At 37.9% G+C, this 16788-nt stretch overlaps 1 protein-coding gene across 1 annotated transcript in view; it reads left to right on the forward strand.

Annotated features, from left to right (window-relative positions):
- diaph2 (diaphanous-related formin 2) overlaps positions 1–16788 on the forward strand; it is a 393291-nt gene that overhangs the window by 239008 nt on the left and 137495 nt on the right. Inside the window, exons 22-23 of the mRNA XM_059515857.1 lie at positions 9810–9911; positions 13975–14214. Coding sequence (XP_059371840.1) covers positions 9810–9911; positions 13975–14214 — 342 coding nt within the window. The remainder of the gene's footprint in view (positions 1–9809; positions 9912–13974; positions 14215–16788) is intronic.

Raw genomic sequence — 16788 nt, forward strand, 5'->3', positions numbered from 1 at the left:
ACCGCTGAGTTTCTGTAATTATATATCATAGACGTAAGAAAAACTGCTCATTTTTGAATGACTTTCCTCACCACATTAGTATGCTCCTCAGTACCTTCTACTTGTTATGAATTATGTCAATCATTCCTTAAGATTCATCCCTTTTGACCGCTCGACTACTGCAAAGGAAATTTACTAATGTAACACGTATCCTTGTGCAATTCAGTATTCAAAGGAACGCCATACTTCCCATTTTTCTCATTTTAGCACCTCATGTATTTTTGATTCCTGAGTTGATAAGATGGAAATGTGCGACGTTCAATCCTGTTTCACTCCTACCTTGTGAAGTATGCTTTTACTTTCCAAACTGAAGATTTTTCATTCATACACCTACGCTGGACTGCATAACTTAAGGCCCTTTTTTAAACCTGTGATTGCGTTCAGGAGAAATATTAATAAATAGTCAATCATGATAAAATATTAGGGCTATACTATTATTTGTAAACTCATAATATTGAAGACCTAAATTATTAAAGGAGACCATTGCCCCCCCCCCCCCCCCCCCCCACCAACAAAAAAAAAATAACTGCCATCATTTGCTGACTTTGGTAACTTTTACCCACGTATCAAGTATTACTGTTTTATTTCTCTCTCTATTCTTCTGTGGAACACTAATTATTTTATTAAATAATTATTATAAGGTATTTAATTGTTTTGTTTTATTTCATTTATTCAATTTATTTATTTATTTTAGTTTTGTTTTGCCTTAATAGTTTATCACCAGTATAGTGACTTTTATTCAGCATTTGATTCAAAATATATTGTTATTATTATTATTATTATTATTATTATTCTCCGGTTTGGTTTTGCCTAAATAGTTTATGACCACAATAGTAAATTTTAATTCAACATGAATGTTTGATTCAACAAACTTCACAGAAAAAAAGCAGTATTGAATCAGTCTCTGATTATTATTATTCAATAATCTATCCTTGCAGTCTATTTTTGTTCCACTCAAAGCATCATAACGGCAGCTAATAAAGTATGTAGCGCAATGCATATTGTGTTAAGATGACAAATAACCACACTCTCTGTCCCGTGTGATACAGCACCACAGCGTTAGAGATGACAGTATCGCATTCTCGAGTCCTTAGAAATCTGGCATCGCATTAATAGATTATATGGGGGTTATGTAAGGTAGCGTCCTTGACTGAAATCTTCATAGTATAATCTGAGAAGCCCGTTGTCCATCCTGATGTATGTCCTGTCAGCTCTCCCTCCCGCCGTGCCTTCCCAGCATGCTTGTGGATAGTCGTGCCTGTTAGGGGTTCCGTGTTTGCCCTTGCTTGTTATTATTGTTTATCTTGTTTGTCAATCACCCTGATCGTCTGCCATTTCGGCTTTGCCTTCATACATATTCATGAGCCCTCATTACCTGCCTCGCTGGTTGGTTGCAGGGCATGGTGACGGTGCCAGCCTTTGTTCTCGAGGCTAACAACAGGTGACTGGAGCAGTCTGGTGTGTTGTTACCTGTCGTTTGAATATAGTGAAAAGTACGTTCAAGACAGGACAAGAACTACAGAGGTGTGCCAGGCTTCCAGATTAATGGCTAAGCAGAAAATACTGCTCACCCCCTTGGGTTTAATTGAAGCTTTGTTTTGGCACAATGCTAGTAGGCTCCTCTGTGTGAAATGCAAATTCAGTAACAAAACAACATTGTGTAGTGCTGATTAAGTGAGTAATTGTGTGTGTGTGTGTGTGTGTGTAGGTATGTATAAGACATAAAAATGTAACAGACATGCTCTCCATATCCATAAAAAAGTCCTTAAAAAGACAAAATTAATGTCATGGCAGGTCTGTCAGCTTTGTCCCTCACCGACCCAAATATAATCCTTTTTTTTTATTTATTTATCATTTAGTTTAATGCGATTTTGGAATCTGTCATCCTAGGTTTGTCGCCTGTCAGTTTCCAACTGTGGCTAGTGTCTGTGACAGTCTGAGGTGTTAGTTCGATTTAGGGGAGTAGAGATCCCTTTCGGATCTGTCAAAGTGCTGCTCTCTAGATTAGCTTAATGCCAACTGCACAACGGTAATGTGTCACATGTTGTGCCCATTGAGGAAAATTACTCTCCTGAGTGGCTGTGGATGTGTGTTTTCTGTTTATCTGTGAGGCCCTGTTTACACCTTGTATTAAGGTGTTTTATCATTGATCCGATCACAAGTGGACAAAGCTAAATACAGGCTCTAGCTTGTCCACTTTTGACCACCTCGTAGTGTGGACGCTCACGTGGTCGAATGTGTCAGAACATCCACTAAAGTCCATCTACTCTCCGCAGACTGAGCTTATACTTAAACATTACTATGTACGTTTCCTATCCGTTATTTGACAAAATTAGAATGTTAATTTAAATTCAAATTGGCAAGTCTATGTGACCCATTAAAATTAATGTTTTTCTTTCAATTGGTTTAGATTTGCATGCACATGAACAACCGGAGAAAAAGAGAAAAACATATAAAATGACATATGATACAAATAAAATAAATAGGCCTACATTAATTATTTAAATAATGAACAAATTAACAGAAAAAAAAAGTAAAAAAAAAAGTCTGTTTTTGTTTCATTTGTATGGCCACCCCACACAGGTATGGAAACCGAGATGGCTGAAAATGCATCTGTTTGTTTTCTTTGTTTTACAAAGTCATCACATTCTGAATATATATATATAATTTTTTTTCACTGTGATATATCTATGATCCTCTCACTCACACACAACATATCATTTATAGTATTGCTGGATGTTTATAGGCCTGTGTTGTTTATGACGATTTAGATATAACTTGTTTTATTTTATGATTTTATATATAACATAACACATACTGTATATATAATACATACCATTTTGTACTATGATTTTGTAGCTACTTATATTTTCAGATTGTTATCTTATTCTGTTCTGTATACCTGTAAAATGGATTGCTGATGTACTTATTTACTGATCCATGTAAACATTAAAAAATTACTTAATTACTAAATTACTAAAAAAAAAAAAAACGGCATTCATCTTATATGTATAATGCGCAAGCTTATTTCACAATTTAGATGCAAAGATCAGAAAAAGCCCACATACATTGGGCTATAGACCCTTCCATGGTCCAAAGTGGACATAAGAGATGGTTTGAAACACCAGGTGTGAACGGGAATGTTTGATTCCATCAACCAAAACATATCTTAATACCAGATGTGAACTGAGCATACATCCACCACTGATTAGGTCTTCACACCTCACCTCAAGTATGTTGTGATAGGTTAATATTCCTTTAAATCTGTTTTATTAAAACTTTGGCTTTTGCTGTCTCCAGTGTGTATATGTTTTGGAGCAAGTTCCTTGGAGGTGTGCGATCATGCTGACAATCAGAGTGCTGTATTATTAAATTGAGAGATGCAGCTGTGATAAAATTATGACCTAATTTTGTAGACCAATGCCATATTGCTCCCTAATTGGATAGAAGCTGATTGCATTGACGGTGTCATGATAATTACCCTGCTTATTTATTAGTTTTTTTTTTTTTTTCTGTTAGTTTGATAAGTACTACATGTTTATTAGGCTTCTGAGAGATAAGGTGACTAACTCAACATGTGCAACTTGGATGTCAGGCTGAATCATGCGCTCTCAATTACACAGAATAACAGATTTGCTGTAATCTCGAGCCATGTATTGCTCTTTCTCAAAGAGGCATCCCATTGTGTCATTTATGTTACATGATACATAAGCTTTCTTTAAGGAGATCAAACTATTATTGTCAAAATAAGGTCATTATGTGCACGAGGAAAATATTTACTGAAACGGATAAATATACCTGTCATGAATTAATATTTTGTGCATGTCTGGGTATGTTTTAGTGTTCTCCGGTATTGATTTAAACAGAGGTCCCTGAAACGATTTACTGAAAGCTGTGCCGAGACCTGCTGAGAAGGCACAGCAGGAAGGCGACTGTATAATGTTTCACATGTGTGCTTGGCCAAGAGAAAGACTGAGCTGCATGTGGCGATACGTCCCAAAAATGAAGAACAGATCAATTAAAAGAAAAAAAGGAGGGCGAACAGTCAATCACATCTGTCAGTCCTATCCACAACAGACCCGACTGGTTCAGACGAGGAGTTCTGAGTTTGGCATCACATACAGGCAAGGTTACAGCCCCCTGTACACCCCTCCTTTTGTGAATTCTTTCAGTTTAATAAAGAGTTTATTGCTAGGAGAACATTTTTATTGATTGTGCTGTCCCTGGGAGGGTAATTTGAGATTTGTTGATCTTCCCTCGTTTCTGACTTTACTGTTGGGCATATGCTCTGCTGAGCCGAGGAGAGACGTCCGTGGGAGTAATTTATTTCCATCTACCCAAGCGTGGTGTGCTTGTTGTAATGGCTGTTCTCTTTCACTCTGCCCGTACTGAGCAGACTGTCTCGCTTGTTGGCCAATATTCAGATCATGGTAAAAACACAACTTAGAACCTCTATCTATCTATCTATCTATCTATCTATCTATCTATCTATCTATCTATCTATCTATCTATCTATCTATCTATCTATCTATCTATCTATCTATCTGTCTGTCTGTCTGTCTGTCTGTCTGTCTGTCTGTCTGTCTGTCTGTCTGTCTGTCTGTCTGTCTGTCTGTCTCAGTGACATATTGATTATTAGTTGATATCACTGTCTGTTTAATTTTAATCTGGGTCGTTAAAATTTTAATGTTTAAATAATGGATGCTCATTTTTACATTTAAATTACTTTTGCCATAATCTAATGCGAAGTTAATCTTTAATAACACTATGAAGTGTAATCATTTGCTGATCTTAAAATGAAAATTCATCTTTCATTCTTCCAATAATATTTTGAAAACTATTTCATTTATTAGGTATTGGGCATAACATTGCAATAATTATCTAGTTTTGATATCGGTCCCTACTTGTGTGAGTGTGTGTGTAAAACATGCGATAAAAAAAAACTCATGGTGCAATCGCATGCTATTACAAACTTATAAGCCCCACTTGTGATTATGAGCTTGACTAATTCCAGCGGTCGACTTCACATTGCTTTCATGTGCAATTTTAACTCCCACTTTCCGATTTACGATCATTCTGGTAGCACGTAAAGGCAGCATCAGTGAAAACAGACAGACAATGGTAGTTTTAGCAACATTAGCCTTACAGAGTGCCAAGAAGGTATTTCAGAAAGGCAATTTGGAAAACTAATGCATGATACTTACTTATTACAGGAGCAACTTTTGTGCAAAATACTGATCCTAATTCACAAAGCAGTCCAGTGTAAATGATTTATGCAGACATAAACGAATTTCGGTAGAGTTGAGGGACCATTTTCTTCAAAAACAAAATTATTCAACCTCGTCTTCAGTGGATTAGATTTTGGGAGTAAATGGAGAGAGCTATGTGGATTGATACATCTAGCTACAGAACACCTTAAGTGCTTGGAAGACCTTCTCGTCAGTGCAGCAATGGCAGACTGTATACAACTCACTGTTAACTCACATAGGGTGGTTCTAAGTATAAACGTCAGTGTCTGTCAACTAGGGCTGTCAAAAAAAAAAAAAATGAATTCTGAATATTTGTCGAATATTTAAAATAAAAATCCACATTCAAATTTTATGTGTGCGTTAAGGCTGCTTTAAAGCCCGGCCCGGGTATACTTCACAGTCCGCGTTCCATTCCTAACAGCCCAACAGTGTCCGCACAGCTTTCAAAAGGCGGACAAGCTCGACACACAGTACCACTTCTGTCTCATTATTTATCTTGTGCATACGCTGTTGTACGCGGCTATCCGCGAGCCCTCTTGACGATGAAAATGACAATGCAGACAGTGCATGGATGCGGACGGCCGAAGTATATTTTGGCCTTTATCAGTGGCACACGAGATGCGATGACAATAAGTGTCATTGCGTTATATTTTTTGGTTAGCCTATCCAATTGAAGCCATTAGATCGCTGCTGCGATGTTCGCTAAAAATAATGCAGAAAAAGAGAACATCAATGTCAATGCCAACATCAATGAAGATCTTGTTTACATCAAAACTGAAACCAAGCCGTTCACACAGAACGCATATTTCACGCATTTTCTAGAGGGACATCTTCTGTCAACGTTGGATTTGCGTCTTGCACAATAGAGCCTCATGTTTAGAAAGCCATGTAAAATTAATGTAAGTTAAACTTTTTAAAAACATATCTTGAGACTTTGTTGGGTTTTTCCCCATACCACTGCAACTCATGTTTTTAAATGAAAAATGTACTCTGTATGATTGGCTTTCACTCTTTGAATTAAAATAGGCATGCATATATGATGCCTTAATTATTTAATTATAACTTAATTATAATTTGTTTATAAACATTATTTTAAATATTATTCACTTCAAAGTCTTGTATTCTAATGCTTTGAATAAACATGCAGTAGTAATATTTTGCTCGATCCACCCTCTTGTGGCCTCAGGAGAGAAGCCAAAAGCTTTTCATCACCCTAACTGAAATTATGCATTTTAAATGCTTTAGAAAGTAAAAAATTCGAATGTAGTTTTTCAGTCGTTTTGACAGCCCTACTGTCAACTTTCGTGAGCAGGGCCTGTGGTTAATGTGACGTCACATTAGCAGCAATGCTGAAAACAGGTTTTTGGGAGACTGCTGTTTACTTATGGGGATAAAAAAGGAGTGAGTGGATTTTTATCATCATAGGGTTGTTGTGTCAACTGCCAACACAGATTTATATAGTTATGTTGATTCCTCACACAGGAAATGGACGGTAGCATTGTAAGATAAAGTGTTCCATGCAGTGCACTTTGTTGAATATTGCAGATTTAGGCAAATGTCTTCAGGGTATTTCTAACCATACAGAAAACTAACATGCTAGAAACAATATTCATACTATACTGTACACTGCCGAAATTGTAGTATGTGTAGTATGGTAATATGCTAATCTGATCATAGCCGTGCTGTCTGTTTTGACTAAAGACTTGGCATAGGTTGATTGTGTGACTGGAACATGTCAACATCAGAGATCAAAGTATACTGCTGGAAGCCTGACAGATATTGTCATCAGTCAAAATATTTGTGGATTCTGAGGCTTGTCTGTCTCACTGTCCTATTCTGTATGCTCTTCCAATGCTGGATTAATTCCTGTATCATTTAAGAACTTGGCGGTCGTTACACTTGCAGACTCTTCTTATTTTCACAGTTACATGGAAACCTACCAAAGCACAAGTAATTGCACCTTAATACGGTGCTGTAGTCAACATTGAAATTTTAGTTTCCCATTGACATTAAGGCACTAGCATTGCTCAGTTAAAGAATAGTTAAAGAAAGATTTTTTTAACTTGAAAAATAACACGCTTTAATGAATATCTTACACTAAGTTCAGGAACCTGCGTTGTGGAAGTAAATAAGGTCATGAAGTCTGAAATGACACTTGAGACGAGCAGCATCTTAAAGAATAAAGCGTGACTGCATGCATGTATCTGGTCCTGCAGAGAGAGTCCAAATGGCTGGATTATTAGCATAGCATGCCTTGTCTGCTAGGACCTGTGCTCCGCTAACCCCCCTCCCAGATGCAGATTGAGTCTGGAGGCCTGGAGTGAGCAGACTGATTCATTCAGGGTTCAACCGCCTCTTACCAACCCTCCCGTATGGCTCTGCTTGCGTGTCATTTACTCAAATATGCAGGACTCTGATAATTATGTAAGCCGTAGACGAGCGTATTAACAATTAACCTCGTTCTCGCTCCTCTCACTTTAGCCCCATTGGTTACTTCTTCCCTCTGTCTCTGCTCCATTTGGCGGGTTGTCCTATAGATGCCTTTAGAAAAGAGGCAACGGCAAATCCTAATCGCTTGTCTCATCTCTGCAAGTGGCGATAGAGAAATACAACTCCAATAATGAGATTTGGCGGCACATTAGCAATGATGATTGCTGTGGCTGAATGGTGTGCTGCTGTGTTGTTGCGCTTCATTCAAAATCAATGATACATTGTTTAGGGGAGCTTTGTTCCTCAGTCGAACCGCCGGGCTAATGTTCCTCAGACTCTTTTAGATGAGAGAAAGGCTCTTTTACCGTAAGCCCTCCCCCTAATGTGGCTGGTCTTTGCTGCTCGATTGCAGGCTTTTTTTTTTTACATCTCAAAGCCTCTTAGCGCATTTTTTTTTATTTAACATCTGAGATGATGGAGTCAACCGTCAGTTTTATCTCATTGTCCAGACAATTATAGGCTTCTGATACATTTCTTATTTTAGGCTAGATTTGCTTTGAACCAGGGAAGGGGATGTGGTAGGCATCCTTAAAACACACAAAAATTGTCTTTTGCTTATGCATATATTCATCTGTTCCAGAAAGAACAAAGCTAATGATTATCTCATCAAAAGCAAGTACACATCTTGTGAAAAAAATAAAAAATAAATAATTCGATGCAATGCTCGTCTGTGTTTACTATTGAGAATAGTACTGAACTCACTGGAGTTTAAAGGCCTAGTTTATAGTAATATCACCTATTTTTATTTTTTTTATTTCTTACACGTTCTCTTTGTACACAAGAGATTCTTATCCATTATTTATTTGAGTAAAGTTCATAAAAATCTCACAGCGCCAGAAATACTCCATTTTGTTCAAGATCCAGGTGTCAGTGCGCTGGCTTTGTGTTGCATCAGACTTATTATTGTCAGCAGGACATTTTAAGTTATTTCAGAGAAAGACCACATAAAAGCATTTAACTGGGTTGAGGACATGCTTCCAACAGGGAGGACAAGAAAGACAGTTATTGTTAACGTTTCAGTTGTGTACTTAAAGTGTATTGAAGAAATGACATGCACACCAGCCCTCTAATCAACTGGAGCTGGAAACCCAGCAAGAGTGGCTACATCCAAGCATGCTTGCTTATGCCAACCAGAGTAGAGGACATAATGAGAGAAGTAGTCTACCCATGGAAAGGGCACTTTAAAAAAAAAAAAAAAAAAAAAAAAAGTTTCCTTTTTTTTTCATTTATTCATCTGACCTTTATGAGCACAATTAGCATTTAGAAAAAATGAAGTTTCTCTCACTCGCCCACATCACCTACAGCTGGCTTTTTACTCTTAGAGGAAATTGCAAAGTTGGACAAGGAATATGAATCTATTTTGGGGAAAAGGGAGGCAATTGAGTTCCTGACATCTGTAAAGTGGCAAACTTGGCTCAAATATGCCCTTCTGTCTCGAATAATCTGAAAGGAAAAGAAAGCCATAAACATCAGGGACATTTCAGTGACATATTAAATGATAGGGGGGTAGGGGTGGTATTTATTTCCTTATTTCTTAGAGTCACCTTGAACTTCAATTCCTCAGCACTGTAAAACTTTGAATCACGGCTGAGCTCCAAGAGTAATGCTGTGCTGGGGTGGATTTTCCTTGGAGAGCGCCAGCTCTATCCACCAACATGTTAGAAAGCTGGTTGAAAACAAAGATGGAGTAAAGACCAACATGAATAATTCCCCTTGAATTGAGCCTCCATAGATTTTTAAAGCCCAATCAGGCCTTGCTTTCTTAAAGAAGGGATGTTTATTCGCTCTCTCTGCAATCTGACACTGGCAGTGTGCAGTAATAGGGAAAGATTTGAACATTAGGGAGTCTCTATATGAACGCATGTGTATTTCTGACAACCGGCATAAGGCACTATAGCATATAAAGACGTGGCCTCTTTTAAACCATGTTCTTCTATCACTCACATCCCTGCGATAGTTCACCAAATGAGCAGGCAGCAGGTGTTTTCTCCTGTGGCACTGATGGGTGTGTTTCTACATTTTTCTTTGCAGAACCTGATCAAAAACCTTCCTGAGCAGAAGGAGCTGAGCAATCTGGCTGAGCTAAAGAACGAATACGAGGAGCTTTGTGAATCTGAGCAGTTTGGAATCGTGGTGAGTACTGAGATTGTAGTGCTTTAAGTCACTAGCGCAAATGAGATAAAATATAAAAATAAATGTATTTATTAAAATGTATTTAATTTTTTTTTCATATAATTATGGTAAAGTCTGAAATTTGTATTACATTTTATTTTTAATCGGTTCTCAGAAAAAGTGTTCTGTTGTGGCAATCCATTAAAAAAAATCCTTTTTGTTTGTTTGTTTAAATAAGTATCATATGAAAGAGTTTAGTTAAAGAAGAACATTCACAATAGATCTTTGATGTAATAAATGGTATTGCAATTGTAAGGCGGAATCGATTCAGAGCAAGATCTGGGAATATAAGCTGGGAACCATAATAAAGTCAATGTTTATCTTGACTTTTTCTCCCCAAAAAGACAGAAATACTGTTACAGAGTGAAATTTATGTGGCACAAATACTGTTCTGGACCATTAGAGGAACAGCATGAAATTGGAACAGACAATTATATTAAAAAAACATAATTTATGTAACAGAATTGAAAACGCAGCACCTTCATTTTATGTTGAATCATTACAAAAATAAACACAATGGTTTGCAGAAATTTCTGGAACCATCTCTAAGTCGGTGTCCTTTCAGTACTATAAATCCAATCAACTGAATGCATATTTAGTGCATGTTGGCATCTGTCATACTGCACTGTAATCTCCTGCTACTGTTCCACACACTAGCTGATCTTTGAATTCTAATAAGTCATCAGTCGATGAATATGGATCACACAATCAACAACTATCTGTTTCAAGGAATTCTGTCATTTAACAGATAAAAAAAAAAAAAAAAGTCATTTGTGACCCTGGACCACAAAACATCTGAAAGCTGAAAAAGATGAATAAATAAGCTTTCCATTGATGTATGGTTTATTAGGATCAGACAATATTTGGCCGAGATACAACTTTTATATGGAAATATGGAATCTGAGGGTGCAAAAAAACAAAATACTGAGAAAATTGCCTTTTGAATTTGCCCAAATGAATTTTTTAGCAATGCATATTACTAATCAAAAATTACGTTTTTAATATTTACAATAGGACATTTACAAAATATCTTCATGGAACATGATCTTAATATCCTAGTGATTTTTTGACATAAAAGAAAAATCGATAATTTTGACCCATACAATGTTTTTCTTTTTGGCTATTGCTGAAAAACATAACTCAGTGACTGAAGACTAGTTTTGGGGTCCAGGGTCACATTTGGTTCCTGAACGTTTCATCATTGGTCAGTATTTTAATCTGGACACAGCTATTTCCACAGATACAGTGCAGGTGCCAGACCCGATGCCCGATTTGGAATCATTCTGTGTGTTTTATTAACGAAATAACAACATCAGAGGCCAAACAAAACCGTTACACATAAACTTGTTCACCACCATTATAATCAACAGCCAAACACTGGGCTTGGCACAAGCACCAATAATTTGGTGAAAAAAGAGCGAATCTCACACTAAAAGGCATTTCAATTGCCTATCGATTTTATTCTTCTCATTTTCTTAGTCTTTTCTTCCCCTCTTCCTCTTTCATTCTGTCTTCTTTGGATCCAGTTCGCTATTTTTCCTCTACTTTTCGTCACACTCCAGCGCATAACCCTTCACACATCTCTGTTCCATTTCCACTCTCTCTGTCTCTGATACTAAAATCACCCTCCTTTCCATTTATGTTGTTGTTCACACTGCTATGTGAAGGATTTTGAGCTGAAACGCAGAATGGAGGGCAGTAGGAAATTAGGCACAGAGAGAGAGGGAGAGAGTGAAAGAGAGAGAGAGAGAGAGGGAGCGTGCTGGAGATAGAAGACTGCCTTCAGGCTCAATGCAGGATCAGCGCTATTCAATATATAAAGAGACTCAGTAATGTATAATTAAAAGGCCAAGAATATAAAGGGCATTTTTTATGACAAGTCAAATTTGGTAGGCTGGTTGTGACTGACAGAAGCTATGATTTTGATAAATAATGAAGAGATAGGCAGAGCTTTATTTTACTACAGAGCATGATTAGGTCCTGGGTTCTTAAACTGGAAGGGCTTTTAGACTTACTTCCTATATTGACCAAATCCCATTAACGTTGGCCTTTGTCTTGACTTTGTCTCAAATATTTAAGCTTCTCTCTACATCAGTCTGTTCTGCACAGCGTACAAGTCTACACTTGATGTGACTCGCTCCTGGAATAAGGGAATAATTCACCCAAAAGTAAAAATCTGTTATCATTTAATCACCCTTGTGTCCTTCCAATCTTTATTACATGGGACGAAAAAAGAGATGTTAGAGAAGATGTTTTTATTTAAATTTGACCAAATTAAATTATGCTTTTACCTCATTTGCTTGTCGATTCCAGTGTATGCTAGATATATTTAGATGTATATATTTATTTATTAAAATCTATTTAGATTTAAATGTGTTTAAATATGCTTGTGTGTAGATTATTTGATGTATTTACTTATTTACATCTAATTGTAAAGTAAAAAATCTTGTTTGTTTTTATTTATGGATTTCTTTCCTTGATTTATCTGCTCTTTTGCAAAGCAACCTTGAGTTTAAGAAAGCTGTTATATAAATAAAACATTTATTTATTCATTCAACAATGGATTTGCTATTATCATGGATCTCATAAGTGTAGTTTCCATAAACGTTGTCGTTGTCATGACAACTGGTGACCATTTGGTTTTCTGTTAGTTGTGAGCAAGAGTAATAAAACTAATAAATCAACATTTTGGGGTACAGCAGATGCACGCTTTCAGTGTATAGAGAAGAGCATTTCACATAACATCTCTTTTTTTGTCAGATGTGTTTTGAATTACATTAGGGGGAGCAAAATTTTAGTTTCCTTTAAGCACTTAATTCTGTCTTTCTCTTTTACATGAGAACTGTGCTATACAGTTGCAGTCAGATGTAGTCCTCTCATGCACAGATCTATCTAGGTTGATGCATATGCATTCCTTCACTGGTATTATCTGACAAACCTGCCTTTGACAGCAGATTCACACAGGAATCAATTCAGCACAGGGTAACAGAACAACCCTCTCGCTCCCTCTCTGTGTCTTTGGAGGGCGTAATGAAGCACGTTGTGACAGTCTCCTCCTGTGACTGAGCTCAAGGCGGGTAATATACAGGCAGGCTGTGGAAGCACCTCATCAACACCACCTCGCACTGCTCCTTGGGGAAATAAGTCACTCTCAGCTTGTCTCCCTCCAGAGCTGTCACCAACTCACCCTCTTTTATTGTGATTTCCTCTTATACAGAGAAATCAAATCTGGATTTGCAGGGAGGAGGTGGGGCGGTGAACGGGGGCGTGGGGCCGACTCAGGGTTTTTTGATCGGCAACTTGCTCATAAAGATGAATAAATGTGAGCAGTAATGGTACATCCTGACTGCATCTCTGGGCTGCCTGTGAGCATCAGATTATGCAGAAATCTGGAGCGAGAGTGTCTGAGGTCGCCCTCCTCAACAAGCAGCTCCTGTAGGATACTTGTTGTTGTTTCGTTTCCTCACTCCTTCCTTTCCTCCTCCTCCTCCTCGCTGTCTTTTAACTGAAATGCCATCTCTCTCCAGCACCAAACCAGTTATATTGTTGCTGTTATTACAGTTAAATGTAATTATAGGTGAACGGCACAATCTGACATTTATTTCTTACAAGATTTGTAGCAAAATTTCTGTTTTCAGTGTTAACACAATTGTACGAGTAACATCTTAATTTTGTTTATGGCTTTCTTTTTTGTCTCTTTTTTTTATTTAATTTTTTTTATCTGTGCCATGCCTCAGACTTATTAAACCTTGTTTCTGGTTTTATTGTGAGCGATTCATCAGTGTGCAGTTTTCTGAAAAAATAAAAATAATAATTGTTTAGTTACCTCTAATAAATATGCAGTAACTTGCTGCTTCTTTTTTGCTTTAGGCCAAGCTTCATTTGATGCTTCATAGCTATCAAATGAATGCAATAACCGATTTCATTCTGAACTATTTCATAACCCAAAAGTATTATTTGTACGTGTGAGTGTTGTGATAACTGAGAATGTTTAACGTTTTGAGTTGTTTTCTCTCCATTTCAGATGAGCGCAGTCAAGTTGCTGCGTCCCCGGCTAAATGGGATCCTATTCAAGCTGACATTTGAGGAGCAAGTGAACAACATCCGGCCCGACATCATGAACGTGACATTCGCATGTGAGGAGGTGAAGAAGAGTGAAGGTTTCAGCATGCTCCTGGAGCTGGTGCTGCTGGTCGGGAATTACATGAACTCTGGCTCCAGAAATGCTCAGACATTCGGCTTCAACGTCAGCTTCCTCTGCAAGGTATCAAACAGAATCCCTTCTCTTTGTTTCTAAAACTACACCTTATGTGCTTAAAATTCAATCAGAAGTTCTATGTTGAATTCATAATAACATCCTGGAGAACTTTGATTTCCTTATGGATCATCCTTTATGGGGTTTGAACCTCCGGCCTTTTGGACACCAGACAAGAAAGCTTCTACTTTACTACTTGCCATTAAGCATTTACTTTAATCCAAAGCAATTTGGAGTACTCATATTACAGGCATGGTGACCCTGAAATAACATAACGGTGATTGATTGTAGATCATCCCTTGTGGGACTGGAACCAGCAACCTTCCTTATACAAGCCCAGAACTACTGAGAAAGGCACATGCATACTTAACCACAGGTTAAAAGCATCTGTTAAATGACTAGTAGTAAATTATAAACCTATTTAAGCAGCAGATTTGCATGAAGCTGAAATTGTCAGGGAAGAAAATCCTGTTAGGTGTAATAGCCATCTTGGGTTTGGTGATTGGTGACAGTAATAGACAAACTTGACAGTTCTCCCCCGAAAGACAGTATTCTTCAGAATAGTATCTACTCTAATACGGCAAGTTTCTGAGTTTATTTATAGAGCTGGCAGGTAAGGCTCCCCACTGAGATCATTGTAACTGTTACCAGAATGTGTATGAAAGCTATAACTGCTGTTGTTGTGTATGTAAGATGGACATCTGGCTGTGTGTTTTACAAGCTGATTTGGATGGTGAAGCCATTTGGTCCCGCTATGAAAGACAGCCACCCCCCTGCCGGTGTTCCCAGCCAGCAGCCAGAACTACACCGTCACTCTTAGTTACATCTCTTTGCTGGCCTTGTCATCTATTCGGAGGCATCCCAGATGCTGCTGGGACACAGGTGTCCCAACCACAGGGGTTTAAGCTGGAGCCAGTTGTGTGACATATCTGAATGGTTGTCCTGACTTTTTTCTATTTGCTTTCCTAAGGCCACTAAATTACTGTTTAACACAAGAACGTAATTTTTCAAAAAAGCTGTGGCAGTTTAATTTGTAATTTTTTTTTATCTTTAATCAACGTTCGTTTTTACACCCCTTTCTTAAATGCCTCAGTACCAGCACACTCTTGCACTCTTAAACATCCAAGCCCTTGATGAACATCTCGCTTTCTCTTAAAGTGTGCTTGCATGCAAATTGCCAGTTGATTAAAAATGTGGATGAAGTTTACCTTGTCAAAAACTGCATGCACATGCATTTTCATGAGGAAGTCCTTCACCTCTTCTGTCAGCTCCTCTGTTATGTTTTTGCTTATCACTGCACTTAAGTAGTTCCAGTTTGGTCCTTGTTTGGTATTTGAATGGGATTAATGCCATGCCAACTCGTGTTTTTCATGGAGATGTTTAAGTATGGGGGGTTTGGAGGTGACATGAGCATTAGGTGGTTAAGTTTCTCTCTCTTTTTTCATATTTGTGTTGGATGGTGTTATGGCCTAGAGGGAGGACACCCCTGATGGGTGACCCTGCCCCGAGCATGGGCAGTTGAGTGGGAGAGGATCCAATGGCAATCAGAGCTTGACACTTGGCGGCATTTTCTCTGACCTTGGGTGTAAAGCCTGTCCTTGGGTCTTGCAGTTGTGGACTAAAACACTGAGCTCTGTTGTCAGGTGCCAGCAGGGTAGACATCTATATAGCTCTTATCAGCTGTGCTCTGACTCCACATTATGCACCATAAAGCAGTTTTTTAAACAAGTTACACATAATGACGGTATCTTTACACATTGGCTTTCATAGATACGTTGGGTCATTCCTTTCTTTTTCTTTCTTTTTTTTTCTTTCTTTCTTTCTTTTTCTTTCTTTCTTTCTCTCTCTCTGTCTCTTTCGTTCATCTCTTCTTTCTTGCACCCATCCGTTCTTTTGTTATTTCTTTATTCAAGCTGTCAGTGATTCATTATTATTGCATTCATATCAGTCAGGCTCACATTTACGGAACATAAGTGAAGTGCCTGCTGAAGCTTTTCGCTTCAGCACTGATTGGGCAGTTATTGATGGACAAAGGGAAATGCCCACATTCTCAATCAGTTCAGTGAAGTAAATGGACCCCTACGTGGCAGACCTCAGCCTGCTAACGAGCTCATCAGGGAGGGCCAGTCGTGGGCTGACCCGTGATCCGCGACTCTCACAGTCACACTTTGTACCAACTGTACCCAGAACTCATTTGCATATTCCTGAATCTGTTTATTGGTTAACATTGCTGTTAGCTCAGAACTTGCTTGAAAAGGCACTGCTGTGTTTAAGTCCTGCTTTTCTTTAAACATCTAGTGTTATGAAAGAAACAGCCAATCATAGTCACCGCCACCATTGAACTAAACAGTTTGTACTGTGTTTTTGGACCGAGAAGCTTGCTTTTTGTCACTGCTTATTAGACAAACACAGCTCTGTCAATTTTCAGTTAGTTGTAAACAGAGTCAACTGATTCCTGCAGTTCTAATCACAGAAGCCACTTCACTCAGACATAATGTATTCAGTGCCAGAGTCCTTTTCTGGTATAGTTTATTTTGAAAATATATAGACTGTGTTAGATGTAAGCCCTTTATTTTGTAAACC

This window comes from Carassius carassius, chromosome 29, assembly GCF_963082965.1.
Source record: "Carassius carassius chromosome 29, fCarCar2.1, whole genome shotgun sequence".
NCBI classification, from domain to species: Eukaryota; Metazoa; Chordata; class Actinopteri; order Cypriniformes; family Cyprinidae; genus Carassius; species Carassius carassius.